We start from the raw sequence: 16,580 nt of genomic DNA, 5'->3' as shown, positions 1-16,580 counted from the left end.
TGAAGATTTGAGACCAAAAAAAATCTTTAAAAAGTAACTTTCAGAACACCACAAGGTAACCAGCTATCCTCCCAGAAGTGGATTATCCTGTCATCCCCTAGTTCCATAGCCAAGCCTCTGATCATCTTCTCTCTCACTTGTGACTCCCTGATTTATAGTTGACAAATATCCTTCTAAGGACCCCCTCTTGTAGGTACAAGCTTATCACAAATCATTTTAGAAGGATTCATGTTATTACAAGAACATACAATTTTCTTCCAAAGTGGACAATCCTCTTTCGAAAATCTCCACCACCACTTGAACAGAAGCGCTGTATTCCAAATTACTGCGTCACCAACTCCCAAACCTCCTGCCTTTTTAGGGCCTGTATAACTTTTCATTTCACTAGAGGCATCTCGTCCCTCCCCTCCTCCTTGCTCCACAAAAAGCGTCTCTGTAAGGATATTATTTTGTCTGCTACTGCCTTCGACATTTTGTACAAGTTGAGATAGTAAATAGGCAGGCTATTAAGAATAGATTTAATGAGAACCAACTTACCCGCTTTATTCAGAGACTTTGCTTTTCATAGACTTAACTTTTCCTCTACCTTATCAATTACTGATTTTCATGTCTTGACCAGCCTCAAATTCGCTTCCAGAGAAATGCCAAGATATCTGACAGGTAAATACGCCTCTTTACACCCCAACAATCGACACTTCTGTCGTGCCCAACTTTGCTCACAATCAACTGGGATTAAGCTGTACTTGTCAAAATTGATACTCAAATCTGACATCATCTCAAAGCAGCGCAGCAACCGCTTATAGTTTCTGATCGTGTCTTTTTCAGAAGGGCAAAAAAATATAGTATCATCTGCAAACTGCAAATGTGACAATTCAATGTTATCCCTTCCAACCAACAATGGAGTAATACGTCCATTCCACACCACATCTCTAATCATCCTATGTAGAACATCCACAACAAGAACAAATAGAAAGGGAGAAAGAGGATCCCCTTGTCGTAAACCCCTTTCCATTTTGAAGGGCTTAGAGGGAGAGCCATTTATTAGGATCGACATAGACTCAGAACACACACACACTCCTTTATCCACTCCCTCCATCTACGGCCAAACCTCATCTTATGCAAAACAATATTCACAAAACTCCACTTGACTCGATCATAAGCCTTTTGGAAGTCTAGTTTACTAATTGCCGAGCTCTTTTTCCTCAACTTCAGACACGCACAGTTTCACATGCAATCAAAGCTCCATTATGTATCTTCCTATCCTGCACAAACGCACTATGTGTTTCTCCTACCAACCCTGGCATTATCTTCCGCATCCTCCGTACCAGGATCTTTGATATAACCTTATAAACACAACCCACCATACTAATTTGCCTAAAGTCTTCGATATCTTTAGCTCCGACAAACTTTAGTGCCAAAGCCACCCAAGTAGAGGCGGAGCTACATTGTAGGAAAGGAGGGCAATGCCCCCTTAATTTTAATTTTTTACATGTAACTTATATGTAAATTTCAGTTTAGTCACCCTTAAAATTTTATTTTAGTCTTATTTTAGTGTGTAAATATTTTTTGTCCCTCTCTAATATTTTATCTAACTCTATCCTTAACCCAAGTAACATTTACATTCCTAGGTAAAATATCTGACTGAAAAAATTCCATCACAACTGCATTGAACTCCTCACCAACATTCTCCCGACACTTTTTAATAAAATTCATATTATACCTATCACTACATAATGTCTTAGTTGACTCGTAATCTCAAACTACATCTTTAATTTTGGGAGTCATTTAGTTTATTAACATAGCTTACCCAAGAATTAACGTATTATATTGAATTTGGTTGAATTTAGAGTAACAAAAGATGTCGTATTACAAAGGGTATCTGGTCAGCACTCTGATTCTCAATAAAATGACGAATACCCAAATCCAAGTTTGTTTACTCCAAGTGCTGGACTTTTTTGTATGGTTCTTTTTAATCAATAAAAGCATGCCTTGTTTTATGATTATCTCCCTTTTCATTTCGACACAGATACGTCTATGACTTGGCTTTCCTAATCCACATTTGTCGTATTAGGCACATCCATGTAACACAAATCCACGCCAGCCATACAACATTACACATTTATACTATTTATTTATACTATTAACGATCTTTCTTTCTACAAGATACCATAGACATTTCTCTTTTGTTGACTACTGCGTAGGTTACATCAAGGAAACATGACAAACAAATATCAAAGGCTGAAAGAATATTTATGAAGTATATATGGATGCATTGAGAATTTTTTCCGTGGATACAAATTCCTAGTTAAATGTTTCAAAATCACGTACAGTCAAGTCAACTTTTCCTAACTTATAATAATAATTAGAATTTAGCTAACTCACTTAAAAATTAAAATGATTATAATAAACTAAGATTAAACAAATTAAATTCCAAATTTAAATTTAAATTAAAATATTTAGCTAATATGTCTTAAAAATACATGATAAATATATTATTAATAAAATATTTTAAAATTTTTTATTTAATAAATACATTAAAAATTTATATTTTTATATTTTTAATAAAAATATTCTCAATTTATAATATTAACATGTATCTTTAACATATAAAATAGACAACCCAAATTTAAATTATGACGACTCATTTATTGATTTTATTCTGAATCGTTGAGAAATAACTTTTTATTAATGACCTGAGCAGATTTTCTAAGTACATAGAAAAAAAGTGTAAGGTCCTTTATATGAATTTTAATTTTCAATAAAGCATATAATCACTTTTGTATTTTTATGTACTAGTAGTAAACTATTACCGAAACTTGTGCATGTGTATGATGATCTTCTGCAAAGTTATTCTCTGCCACATGTGACATTTGGACCCATGATGTTTCCAACTATAAATTAAATGTCTCTAAAAATCAAAGATTTTCTATGAAAATATAATTGAGTTCACAAGTAAGTGAGTAACCAAGTCATCAGACACAAGAAAGGGAAATGGAGAGAGAAGAACACCAAAAGGCGTCTCTCCATTCTCCTTTGGTTCAAGATTGGGGAGAGCAGGACAAAACAAAATCAATAGAAAAGAGTGAGGTACTTGAAGAAGTGAAGAAGCAGCTATGGCTATCAGGGCCTTTGGTATCTGTGAGCTTGCTCAATTATTGCCTGCAAGTCATATCTGTCATGTTTGTTGGTCATCTCGGCGAGTTGCCGCTTTCCGGCGCTTCAATGGCCACTTCTTTTGCCTCTGTCACAGGTTTTAGCTTATTGGTTAGTCTTCTTTCCCTTTCATCTTTGATATCATGATATATTCAATTGGATCCTATGTTTTTATTGGTTGATCATAAATTGATTCAATATGAAGCAGAAACATTGTCAAGTGTTACAAACTTAGTCTATCAAGTACTGTTACAAAATGGTACATTAGCAAATTAAGGTTAAATTACTCTGTCCTTTCCTGTAATTTCACCAAATTTGTAATAAGTCTCTGTAATTTAAAGGAAAAGTTTATGGGCCAGCAACTTTGTTAAAATCTGGCCAGCGTGCAACCAGCAAAGAAAAGTGAGTCATTGGATGAAATCTCATACTAATTTCACACCATTAAAACCATCATTGATGGCTATTTGATGGCTACAAATCACAAAAGTTACTGTCTCCTAGCATTCCTTTAATTTAAAAGCTTTCAATCGAGTTTCTATGCCGTTTTGTCCCGGGCTAAGTTGAACGCCCTTTCCTTTCTGATAACTCTTAATATTTTTAGCACGGCAAAGACCTAACTACAAAATTTAAATAGCATAAGGCTAAGGATTAATTTTTAAACTAAAGGACTTATTTGTAATTACAAATCTATTAAAACTATATAGACTGATAGAGGAATTTAAGGTAATATTTTATCTAAATTGATAGTTATATGTAAACGGATGAAATTTGCGGATGGTAATGAAGATAGAGAATGGATCATAGTTGGTTTTGTGTTTTAAACAGGTGGGAATGGCTAGTGCCTTGGACACCTTATGTGGGCAATCATATGGAGCAAAACAGCACAGAATGTTAGGCATACACATGCAGAGAGCAATGCTGATTCTCATGATTGTCAGCGTTCCGCTCGCGGTTATTTGGATCAACACAAGATCAATTCTGATGTTTCTTGGCCAAGATCCTGAGATTTCTACAGAAGCAGGAAGCTATGCTCAGTTAATGGTTCCAAGCCTGTTTGCTTATGGCCTTCTTCAGTGCCTAAACAGATTCTTGCAAACACAGAACATAGTGTTTCCAATGGTGTTCTGCTCTGGAATCACTACTTTGCTACATGTCCTTATTTGTTGGATTATGGTGTTCAAATCTGGATTGGGGAGTAGAGGAGCTGCCATAGCAAATTCTATATCTTATTGGATCAATGTTTTATTGCTCTCACTTTATGTCAAGCTTTCTCCTTCTTGTGCAAGGACTTGGTCAGGGTTTTCTAAAGAGGCATTTCAAAATATTCCCTCATTTCTTAGGCTTGCAATTCCTTCAGCTGTTATGGTTTGGTAAAATATCCAACTCTTTAGAATTTGTGTACATTCATAACTCAATGTAGTTCAATTAAGGAACCAACTTTTTTAGGTTAACATCAGTCAACATTTTTTAATCATAAAATTTAAATTTTAAATTTTATATCTTAAATTCTAACTCTAAATCTTAAATTCTCTAAACACAAAGATTAAAAAAAATAATTTACAATAAAAAGAAAAAAAGTTGACTAATGTTGACTATTTAAAAGTTGATTCCTTATAATTTTTTTAAGGAAAAAATACAAGAACTAACTTCTAGTTAGCAAACATTAGTCGACTTTAGTATTTAGGTTTATAATTTAGAATTATGATTAAGTATTTATGATTTATGATTTAGAATTTAAGATAGATATAATAATTTTAAAATAATTGACTGAGATAGACCGGAAAAAGTTAGTTTTCTAACAATACACTTTTAAATCAAAACCAAATGCATTTTTTGTTACCTTTTCAAAACATTAAAGTTTTGACTCTTGATGAGATCTTATTGACTCCAATTTTTTGTTACCATTGTTATGGTGAACAGCTTGGAAATGTGGTCATTTGAAATGATGGTTCTCCTTTCCGGTCTTCTTCCAAATCCACAATTGGAGACATCAGTTCTTTCTATTTGGTTGGTTTCTCATTTCAGATACTTTTCTCAATCATACTACAGTACTACACATAACTTGCATTAACTATTGTAACAATTATTGTTTTGACCACCCCATTGTTTGTTTTCTTAGCTTGAATACAGCAGCAGCAGTTTGGATGATACCCTTTGGACTCAGTGGAGCTGTAAGGTTAGTATTTCTTATGAAATCTCACAGTCACATGATAATTGCAACTTACTAATATTCAAATACTCATCTTTCAACTTACTAATATACTGTTACAGATATAACTCTTCGTTTGCCTCTTCCTATCAGCTTAAGCTTTTTAGTTTCGTGACATATTATGTATTCCTGGTAATGGTTGTGTGATTGTTTCAGCACTCGCGTCTCGAATGAACTTGGAGCTGGTAATCCCAGGACTGCACGCTTAGCAGTGTGTGTTGTGTTAGTAATGGCCATCATTGAGGGACTCATAGTTGGATTAGTACTAATATTAATTCGCCACGTTTGGGGCTATGCGTATAGTAACGAAGGCGAAGTGGTCGATTATGTTGCAGTTATGCTGCCAATTCTTGCAACATCCAACTTTCTTGATGGGCTCCAATGTGTTCTTTCAGGTTTTTTTCTCATTCTTTTGGCCAAATCTTGTTGATACAAGTCAATGACTCCCAACATTTTTTAAGAGAAAATTGCAAGAAAGAAGTAATATTCTGCACCATGTGCTAGTTTACATTTTCACTTAGGATTTTTTTATTTTTTTCTTTTTAATCCGAGGCATATTTCAGTAATGAAACAGGACAAGGAAGTTTTGATTTGAAACAACCAATTCTAGAAAGGAAGATGTAAACTACAGTGATTTTGTATTTTAATAAACATGACTATGCTACGTGTACACCAAAATCAGCCACCAGTATAAAATACATGTTGGAATATGAATACACATTGAAAATAAATTATATCACACATGTATTTATACACAAATACATTGGTGGCTAATTTTAATGGCTGATTTTGGTATACGAAATCATTTTTGTAATACACAAGATGATAACACCAACTACAATCCTAGGACTTGATCTTCTTTTGATTCTGTAATCAATTTTGCATAAAATATATGAATGGCATCACATTCTATTCCCTATGAAAAAAGAAAATGGAAATTAATGGATCTAATTTTTTCTAAAAAGGAAGTCTTGAAAAGAAACTTACAGTGAAATGTTAATTAAGAATGCAACTTTAGTGAGACTGTGCTCTATCAGCATTCCCTTTTTTTTGTACATCCTTAGATGAATGCATCTAAATAGAAGATATCAAGATAAATGATCCAATGATATACCAAAAAATGATAATGATAGATAAAATCATAAAGAGAGGTGAAAACTCAAATGTTTTTATATGAAGTTGATATTTGAGAACTTTAGATGATTTGACAAATTTGACTAAATTATCATCTAACAGTTTTCAACTATCAACTTCACATAAAAACAACTGCACGTGAGTCTTTACCTAGAAGAGAATCGACAGAGTCTATGATAACTGCCTGAGTTAGGAGAATGATTCATTGTGCCAACTTGTATAATTGCAGGCACTGCTAGAGGATGTGGTTGGCAGAAAATTGGCGCATATGTGAATCTGGGATCATACTACTTAGTTGGGATTCCATCAGCTATTCTCTTGGCTTTTACGTTTCATATTGGCGGCAAGGTGAAAAAAAAATTAAAAAAAAAAAAACCCAAGTTTCATTCCTTTGTCACACATATGTATAATCAGTTAATCACCTGATTTTTATTATACTGTGTAGGGGTTATGGCTAGGGATCATATGTGCACTAATTGTTCAAGTACTTTCTCTACTGACCATTACTATAAGAACTGATTGGGACCAAGAGGTTAAGTAGTTTTTCATCCTTTCATTTTTTATTTATTTATTTTATGATGGGTGCTGATGTGGCTATATAACTATTTGTTATAGGCAAAGAAGGCTACAGATAGAGTCTTTGATTCAATCACACCAGACAGTATAGTCTCATGAAGCTGCAATAATGTCATATCCACGCACACTCTCTGTAGGTTCTATTTTTTGGAAGAAAGCAAAGCAAACTTTGTTACCATTCTTAGAAAAGAAAATTCTAGCTTCACTATGCAATTATATATGGTTGAGTTGGAAAAAAATTCTCCAAAGTGAAAGATTAATAAAATAATCAAATAAATTATTAGATTTTATTTTCTTATATATCAACCTTCTCACTCTAGAGAATTTTATTCCAATGGATTAATGGTTTGTAGTTTTGGCTAAAAACAAGGGTTATATACATCTATGACCTATTATATTTAGCAACGTTCTTGATTTTCTTCATTGCTCCAGAATTGAAAAAAAAAAAAAAAAAGACACAGATGAAGATAAGGGCAAAGTTAGAATTTAAAAAAAAAATTAAATGATAAAATTAAAATTAAAATTTATTCAAATATTGTCAGAAACAGAATTGAATTAAATGTTTAGTTTTAAAAAAAGTTTTAGGGATAAAAAACATTTTATCCTAGAAAAGATAGGTAATTCACACAAATAAATTAAGTGGCCCTCAATATTACACCAATGTTCGAAATGAGATTGCATGTCCGAAATGGTTTCTATGTATATCGAATGAATGAAACTCGATTTAAACTAACTCTATGTATATCGAATTCAATTTAGCTGAAGCAGTAGTAAATCGAAGTTAGCAAATTCGATTAACTAAAGGAGAATCATACACCATGTCATTCGAAACAAGTTGTTTCGATTTACTGAACGTGTTGTCCCCTAATTCGTTCATTCATTTTGTATTCATATATTGTTATAATTTTTAATTATACAAATAAAATAACACGATTTAGTTAATATGTTCTTAATGACTCGCATCATTTGATAGAAAATATGAGTCTATAAAAAATACATTGCATTTTATAAAGTTTAAAAAATTTTCATTATAGTTTAAATGAGTCTATAAAATTTTTTTGTTACGTATCTATTATATAATAAAAATTTTTAAACTTTATAAAAATGCAGTGTATTTTTTATAGATTCATATTTTCCAGCAAATGATGCAAGTCATTAAGAACATATGTTAATTAAATCATTTTTTTATTTGTATAATTAAAAATTATAACAATATTTGAATACAAAATGAATGAATGAATTAGGTAAATCCAATTGGTTAAATTTAAATTGTATGGTTGGCTCGTTTTCAAGGTAAATCGAATCATAGACCCGATTTATTTAGGGGGCAAATCTTGTTTTGATTTCTCATGGTATTTCTTAGCCCGACAGGTCAAAAACTAATTCGCCGCGATATTGAGCTCCATTTAAGGGTTTGTCGCTGGCCAATGAGTTGCTGCATGCACAAGACGGAATTCAAACCCCTAATGAGTTGCTGCATGCATAAGACGGAATTCAAACTCCCAACACTTGTTTAAGCGGGTTAGTGAGCTAACCACTAGACCAATCTAGTTTAGGGGGCAAATCTTTTTTCAGGAAGTTGGTGTAATATTGAGGGTTATTTAATTTGTTTTTGTGAATTACCCAAAAAGAAATACCAAAAATTTGACACACACCAAAAAAAGGAACTGCTCGGCAAACACTATGCAAAGGAAGAGAAAAAAAAAATACCAACTTGCAGACCAAATATTCAATGAAACAAGGACAATATCAAGTATATACTAAAACATCTAGAATTGAATCACTCCTTAAAGTATTACATATCAATACAAAAAGTGTGTGAAACAACAATAGTTTCATTTATGTTGAATATAACAAATTAGTGTTTTCCATTCAGATAAAGCAAGGGCTCAAGAAAATGCCCTCACATTCAAGGCCTTCCGTGGACAAAAGAATTAAGAACTAAAATACAGAGAGATTATGGTTATTATAAAACAATCATTTTTTCCCCTATAATAGTTATTTTGTCTTTGAACTACAATAGTGAGATGCTAATCTTCTGTGTTGCCACTACTACTTCTTCACTCTCGGAAACATCTACACATCGGTAGTAGCTTCATATGGAGTAGGCAGATTCGAGGAAGAACAACACAATCAAAAGATTCACATTCGCCGCATGTCCTCAAATTCATCGGACCACTCGTTATGTTGGTCAAGTTGGATTAGTCATTCTGGTTGCCGAATTCCAAATCTAATTTTCTTTTTAAATGCGATCTGTCAGCACTGCGTAGCAAAATCAAGAACTAAATTAACATGATTTACAAACAGAATTTTAATATTTGGTAAGGTTATCAATATGCAAACTTGTATATTTTATTGTCAAATTGGCCATTATTGGAAACTGTGGCTATATGAAAAGATGAGTTGGTTCAATATCCTCATTTTACCTTGTAATTGTAGGTCTATTAGGAGGTTTTAATCCGAAGAGAGAAAAATCTAGTGACATCGGTGCTGGCCCATTCTTTCCTGTATTATCAGCTACTGTTTGCCGGAAATTACCGGCATTGTCATCAAACTTATCTTCCTGCAAAGAATTTCCTTCAAATCCATCACGCCCCGGCATAATTCTCCTCGACTTTCTCGGAGGTGATAACACAGTAGGACCATCCTGTGAATCGACATCTGAAGCTTTAGATTCCTTCTTAGGGGCAGGTCGTGGAAGCTTCTCTGGAACTGTAGGCAGAGGTGCGGAAGAGAAATACCTGAAGAGGAATAGCAGAGATTCAATGCGGGAGAAAGGAATAAAAAATAGCATCCCCCCCCCCCTTTCTGAATGGAATGCCGAAGCAACATACCTATGTTCTAATGCCTGCTGAGCTGAAATTCTAGCATTCGGATCATATGTAAACATCTTTGACAACAAATCTAAAGCATCATCACTTGCCATTGGAAATAAAGAACGCAAAGGTGGAGCAGGAACATGTTGGTATTCAACATAGTCAGGAAGATATACCATATCAGGCCACTGAGCAGGTGATGGGGTTCCAAATGCTGCAAAAATCTTCCCTAATTGATCAATATCACTTGAACCCTACAAAATGTGAACAACAGTCAATAAAACACCAGAAGAATAAAGTCTCAGCACTCAAACAAATGAATAACCAATGCAATAGATAGCATCTAAACTGCTAGAAATTATAAAACAAATACAGCTACACAAAAACATATCAGGGCCAGGGCAGGTTTAATATGGAAGAGGAAAAAAAAAATCGATGGCTAATAATGTCAACACCTCTGAAGTGTTCATCTGGCTCTATAAACAGATTTGAAGGGTGGATTAGATAAATGAAATAAATGGTTTCATTCACAAAGTCAACAAAGAAAAGGAGTTTGGGGGGATTAAATGGTTAAAATTCCAAATAAATGGTCATTTATTTTCGTTGGTGGTTTTTTTTTTGGGGGGGCGGGGGGAGATCTTGTCTATTTCAGAATTAAAACCACTTTCCACAATTTGCCACAGTTATAATTATATCCATGTGTAACTTAGTCACCATGACAATCTTGATTACCTGGAGGAAGGGACGACGAAGAAGTAGTTCAGCAAAAATACAAGCTGCAGCCCAAACATCTACCCCTGCCCCATACTGCTTGGTACCAAATAATAACTCGGGTGCTCTGTACCACCGAGCAAATACCTACTCATGTATTAGCAAGTGTCAACGGTGTAGATCAACTAACAGTGCAAAATGCAAAACACAAAGATTAAACATTCGTGTTCAGTAATATGCAGAAGCCAACTTCTAGAAGAGACTATTTCAAATAATAACTCGGGTGCTCTGTACCACCGAGCAAATACCTACTCATGTATTAGCAAGTGTCAACGGTGTAGATCAACTAACAGTGCAAAATGCAAAACACAAAGATTAAACATTCGTGTTCAGTAATATGCAGAAGCCAACTTCTAGAAGAGACTATTCAACTGAAAGGGAGGAAAGACTTCTAAGTCCTAAGTAAGCTGCAAGTGGTTCAACAGATTGTAATATACTCCCGAGTCATTATAATACGTGGTTATCATAGAGAACCACAGTCCACACACACTCAACCTCGGCGGAGTTCTATTTCAATCTCAAGTATGTACTACAAAATTTTCTTTTCTTCCTTGTTCTCATTAGGCTTGGCACAGGATCAGGAAACAACAACAAATATTTGAAGCTAAAACCTAGTAAGTCAACAACAACAACCAAGCCTTGTACCAAATGTGTGGCTTAGGCAATACCATAATATCCTCTTGTAAGCCATGTCTACATGGAACCATTAAAACTTAATTCTTTATAATGGTTTTCCAGCATTTCCCTCTGCCTCTAACTATTGGGCTACCATTCACCTGATCTAGTTTCCTTACTGGGAGTTTTAATTTTATAGACCTTCTTCTTTACACATTAGACATTACCAAACCATTTAATGCAAGATACATTACGCTTTCCACAATAGGGAGTAGGGACATTTACAATTTTCTCACAATGTTTTCATTCCTAATCATATCTTGTCTAATGTGTCCACTTATCCAATGCAACATCATCATTATCCGCAACATTGAGCTAACATTTTTATTGGCCTTTTATCACTACCATCTGGTCTTTAGACAAATTGTTGGTCTTATAGCCATGCAATAAAGATTTCTCTTAAGCTTAAATGGTATTCTTTTATCACAAATAACACCGGAGGCACTCTCCATTTCATCCACTTAGTTTGTTAGACATCCATTGTGTGAGAAAAACTGACAATAAAAGAATTTAGGGTACCATGGTACGTCCATGTTTAGTCTTTCAGACTGCAATCCAACAATCAAACTTGTAGGAAAGTTTGCTCACTTTATTGGAAAGGAACCTAATGAGCACTCGCAGCCTAATCCGAATGCTTATCAAAATAAATGAGTTCATTTCTGGACGCCCTCTAAATCAAAGCGCTAGCTCCCACATACCTAGAAGAATTCTACAGAACAAAGCAAACCTGATGTGTGAACCTGCGATCTGGGCTTCCAAATATCCGTGCTAAGCCAAAATCTGCAAGTTTTAGCTGTCCATTAGACCCTATCAACAAGTTATTTGGTTTCATATCCCTGAAAGCATAGAAGTAAACTTGCTCAGCAGTCAGAACATAATGCAAATAACAAAGGGATATTGATAATTTCAGCAACTCTACCTATGCAAAACCCATTTCTTGTGGCAAACTGCAAGACCTTTTAGTGTCATCTGAAGGTAAGATTTTATATCCCCCGGCGAAAGAAAAATATTTCTGTCCCGTATCACAGCTTCAAGGTCAGTCTCCATGAACTCAAACACAAGATGCAAGTTCCCTTTGTGTGGGAATGCATCAATCAACTCAATAATATTTGGATCTTTGAGCTCTTTGAGCAATTTTATTTCTCGAAGTGCTGTAAAATTCACCCCTTCTTTCTGCTTACCAAGCCGAATCTTCTTAATCGCAACCGTCTGCCCCGTCTGTCCAAGCAAAGAACACATCTTTATTACAACCACTAGAGCAATATCATCAAGGAATATACTCAAGCATGAAAATTATGAAGCTAAATTTATATCCTATAACTTACTTTCTTTAACATTGAAACTAGTCTTCCAAGTTTCATATTTTAGTTACAGACTCAATTCTCAAAAACCCAGAAAATATACCCAAAAAAAAAGAAGCATTTTTTCACAAGATTCTGTTGACAATTGAAATACACACATGTAGAAACCAGAACAAGTACACAGTATAATTAGAAAAAGTTGGGGGGCACCTACCTGTGTATCAATGGCTTTGTAAACGACTCCATAGGTACCTTCACCAAGAACCTCACGCTTGAGATACCTATCAGCTACTTTCTTGGATGGATCAAGCTCTGCCATTTTCTTCCGAAATTTTGATACTGTGATGTTACCAATCAATTATTGACTGCTGAAATTCAGCTCAAAGAATTGGGAAATTTACCATTTTTCCATGTGAAAAAAAACGGTTAGGGTTTAGTCTTTCAACAGAAAGATTGAGACTTCACGCAAGTGGAGTATTACGGGACCAATTAGGGTTTATAAAAGGGGTTGGGATTTGGAATGCTTCATCAAAAAGGAGAGATTTGTGCTCTAATCTGAGTGTGGGGGTAGAGAGAGAAAGCGGAACAGGGAGCGTATGCTCCAATGAGAGAGAGAGAGAGAGAGAGAGAGAAACGCAACGGCTAGAATTATAGAAGCCCACAACCTTAATAACACTGTTTTCCTCTTTTTCTTTTCTGGGTTCACAAAATTGCTTTTGGTGTTATTATTTTTTGTATTTTTTATTACAAATTTAAGTAGGTCTAACGCTTATCATAGTATCAAGGTTGGAGTATGTTTATTATTCACAATATGAGTCAAACTTAATTAGTCAATTAAGTCTCAATGTAATTAAGAATTTAAGATTTTTGAAAAGGAAGATTGAAAAACTAAATAATAATGGTGAATAATTATAGAGTTAACAATTTAACATGGATAAAGATTTGGGTGTTTATTCTAAGAATCTAATCCTCCATATTCTATTAGTATTAGATTAAATGTTGTTTGATCAATAATGTTAATGTTGACCACTGAAAATTGTGGTCCATGGCATGAGTTAACTTTTTTTTTTGTTATCATGAGGTTGGGTTCGGTCCTTTTATTATTAGCCATTAATTGATGTGATCCACTTGGGTTTCCACATGCATTATTTTGGTTTCGGCTTTTTGTTATTAATTACAGACTTTTATTTTCCCCGAAAATCATCAAATTTGCCTTCACTTCTCAGCTTTCGTGATGTTCGCCATAACCATCGATATGCATGTGGTGAATAAAATAATTTTATAGTAAACACTATGGCATATAACTTTATTATGTGTGGATGATACAGGTTGTATAAATTTTCAAAAGAATCACGCTAATTTTAGAAAAGTAATATCTAATATTTAATTAATTAAGAATATAATCTTATCCGTTTAATAGGGCATATATGTTTAAACTTTAAAACAACTCACTTTTCAAGTAAGCTCCTCTTCCACTTTAACAACGCTCCGCGGCTTGAATCTACGTTTTTTTTTTTTTTTTTTTTCGAATTTCTTGAATCTACGTTGAATATTTGATTGATGCAACTCAAAGCCCAATTTTTTATTTGTACTAGGCCCACTAAAGGGTTATTAATCCATTAGTTAGGATTTAAAATTATAACAAAAATATCAACCAACTTGGGTTGGTCGAGTGGTCAACTCATTTATCCACTTAAGCAAGTAACGGGGATTTGAATCTCGCCTTGTGCATGCAGCAACCTTTTGACCTGTCGAGTTGGTTGTAAATACTGTGGAAAATCCAAAAAAAAATAATAAAAAAAGATCATTGGTTGTAAACTATATTGGATATTCACTTTTTAAACAATTCATTTTAGAATAAAGAATAGAAAAAGATCATTTTTTTTTAAATAAAGTAAGTTCAACACACTGAAGTGGAGCAACAGTAGAAATAATAAGTACTTAAAAAATTACATAAAACTTTTTAACTTCCAGCCATGCCATCAACCCCTACGGAACACTCGTAGTCCATTCGTTGTAGCTCAGAATCGTCTTTCTTATTACGACCTCCACATCTGTGTTCTGCTTATTGAAGATCCGCGCATTGCGTTCCACCCAAATGTTCCAAATAACTGCAAAGAACCCCGGCAGCCATTTCTTCTTATCATGTTTCCGCTTATGCCTACCGGCCCACTGCTCAAACAGTTCCTTTATGGTTCCAGGCATAGACCACACCTCCCCAACATACCTCAAACAACTACACCACACCTTCCATGTTAGCTCACACCTAAGAAATAAATGCTCCACCGACTCTACCTCCTTATTACAAAGAACACAGATATTATCACTGGGCCTAAGAACGCCTAGTCTAATCAATCTCTCCTTTGTATTTACTCTGCCAATAAGTACAAACCACCCAAAAAGCTCAATCCTCGGCGGTACCACTCCCCTCCAAATAGAACTTGTGAAACTGTAGCTCGTTATCTCATCCGACAGAGTCTCCGATTGTAGTACCTGCACAACATATTTGGTAGAAAATACCCCTTTACCATCAAACTTCCAAACCAAATTATCATGTTTATCCTCTGACAATTTCACCTGCCTAAGCCGCTCATGAAGTTGGTGGACGAGTTCCAGCTCCCATTGGAACAACTCTCTCCGCCACTGGAAGTTCCATATCCACTCAAGTCCATCCCAAAATCCACACCCCTACCTTCGATCCTTGCTGAGTAGAAATTGAGAAAAGTCTTAGAAATGTCACCTTCAATGGACCACCTTGCAGCCAGTCATCTTTCCAAAACAGGGTACTCCTCCCATTCCCTATCTCCATCGCCATGCCAGTAAGCATTTTATCATTGGCATAGTTTTTTTCTTTTTGGAGGTCAAATTACATTAGAAAATACTCAAATTCAAAATCTCTTATTAAAAAAGAAGGATATATGACATTTGAGCAACAATTTATTAGTAAGTATAGTTAAGTTTGATCTAGAAAAAGAATTTTTAAGGAGGAATAGGCCATAGAGTATAGACAATAAAAAAAATTAAGGTATGACAAGATAACTAATTTGCTAGAGAAATGAACGGTAAGCAATTAGAATGCATATCAAGGTCCGAGAGCTGCTAAAATCATGAGGATAAATCTTAGAATTTAAACAATTTGAAATGCTATTTTATTCTCAATAATTTATAAAAGTTTTGCAAACACAAAGTAAAAGGTCATACTAGAGTATTTTAATATGGCAGCATATATGGTAAAGACACAATCAAAATATACTATCATCCAGAAAGGATTTTAGGGCAAGAATTTAGGAATTGGTAGCTCCACAATAAATTAAAATGTTCCTTTGGAAAACTATAAATAATATAATTTCATCAAGAGCGAATTTGTATAAAAGAAATGTGATTTATTTATACAACTAAAATCAAAATTCGCCATCTCTTTTATTATTTTGTTTTTATAATATTTCTTACTTACTATTAATGAAAATATATATTTTATGCATAATTGTCAGAATCAAACTGATAATTGAATAGGTTAGGCTACTGGATCACTAGGTTATTAGTTCAACTGGTAAATCATGGGTTGAATCGATTGACTCGATCTCATGTAAATAAACAATTCATAGCTTATCTAACCATCGCATATTCCAATCAAGTAAGATATAAATTAACATCTCTAAAAAAAAGTATCAATCAATAGTCAATATTTTTACAAGGCCACAAAATAGCAACTACTTAAAACAAATCAACCCTAAACAACATCAATCAACCCTAAACAGTGACAATCATAAAAAAAAAAAAGAATCAGAAACATGAGACAACAAATTGAAAGAGTTAAAAAATTGCAATTAGTAATAGCCTGATAACAAATAAAGGAACAAATTAAGCTTTCAAACCATAAAATCATTTATTTTCCAGTCTCAAATGGTTATGTTTATGATGATTTCTTTATAATATAGCAATCAG

At 34.0% G+C, this 16,580-nt stretch overlaps 2 protein-coding genes across 2 annotated transcripts; one reads left to right on the top strand and one right to left on the bottom strand.

The window, feature by feature from the left end:
• Nucleotides 1-2,811: 2,811 nt before the first annotated feature.
• On the top strand, nt 2,812-7,477 carry LOC107644232 (protein DETOXIFICATION 16). Its single transcript, XM_016348043.3, has 8 exons — nt 2,812-3,264; nt 3,979-4,523; nt 5,074-5,160; nt 5,273-5,329; nt 5,519-5,757; nt 6,726-6,844; nt 6,942-7,028; nt 7,112-7,477. Exons 1-8 carry the CDS (start codon nt 2,992-2,994, stop codon nt 7,169-7,171), a joined length of 1,467 nt encoding a protein of 488 aa, XP_016203529.1. The 5' UTR covers nt 2,812-2,991; the 3' UTR covers nt 7,172-7,477.
• Nucleotides 7,478-8,891: 1,414 nt separating this feature from the next.
• On the bottom strand, nt 8,892-13,352 carry LOC107644231 (cyclin-dependent kinase D-3). Its single transcript, XM_088488187.1, has 7 exons — nt 12,850-13,352; nt 12,254-12,552; nt 12,062-12,170; nt 10,621-10,746; nt 9,907-10,142; nt 9,499-9,813; nt 8,892-9,334 (listed from the first exon to the last, which is right to left on the bottom strand). The coding sequence occupies exons 1-7, from the start codon at nt 12,952-12,954 to the stop codon at nt 9,274-9,276; spliced, it is 1,251 nt and encodes a 416-aa protein (XP_088344313.1). The 5' UTR covers nt 12,955-13,352; the 3' UTR covers nt 8,892-9,273.
• Between the last annotated feature and the right edge of the window lie 3,228 nt (nt 13,353-16,580).

This window comes from Arachis ipaensis, chromosome B5, assembly GCF_059453495.1.
Source record: "Arachis ipaensis isolate K30076 ecotype BB chromosome B5, ASM5945349v1, whole genome shotgun sequence".
In the NCBI taxonomy this organism is placed as follows: domain Eukaryota; kingdom Viridiplantae; phylum Streptophyta; class Magnoliopsida; order Fabales; family Fabaceae; genus Arachis; species Arachis ipaensis.
The sequence above is the reverse complement of the archived record's forward strand: the minus strand, read 5'-3'. Positions and strand labels throughout refer to the sequence as shown.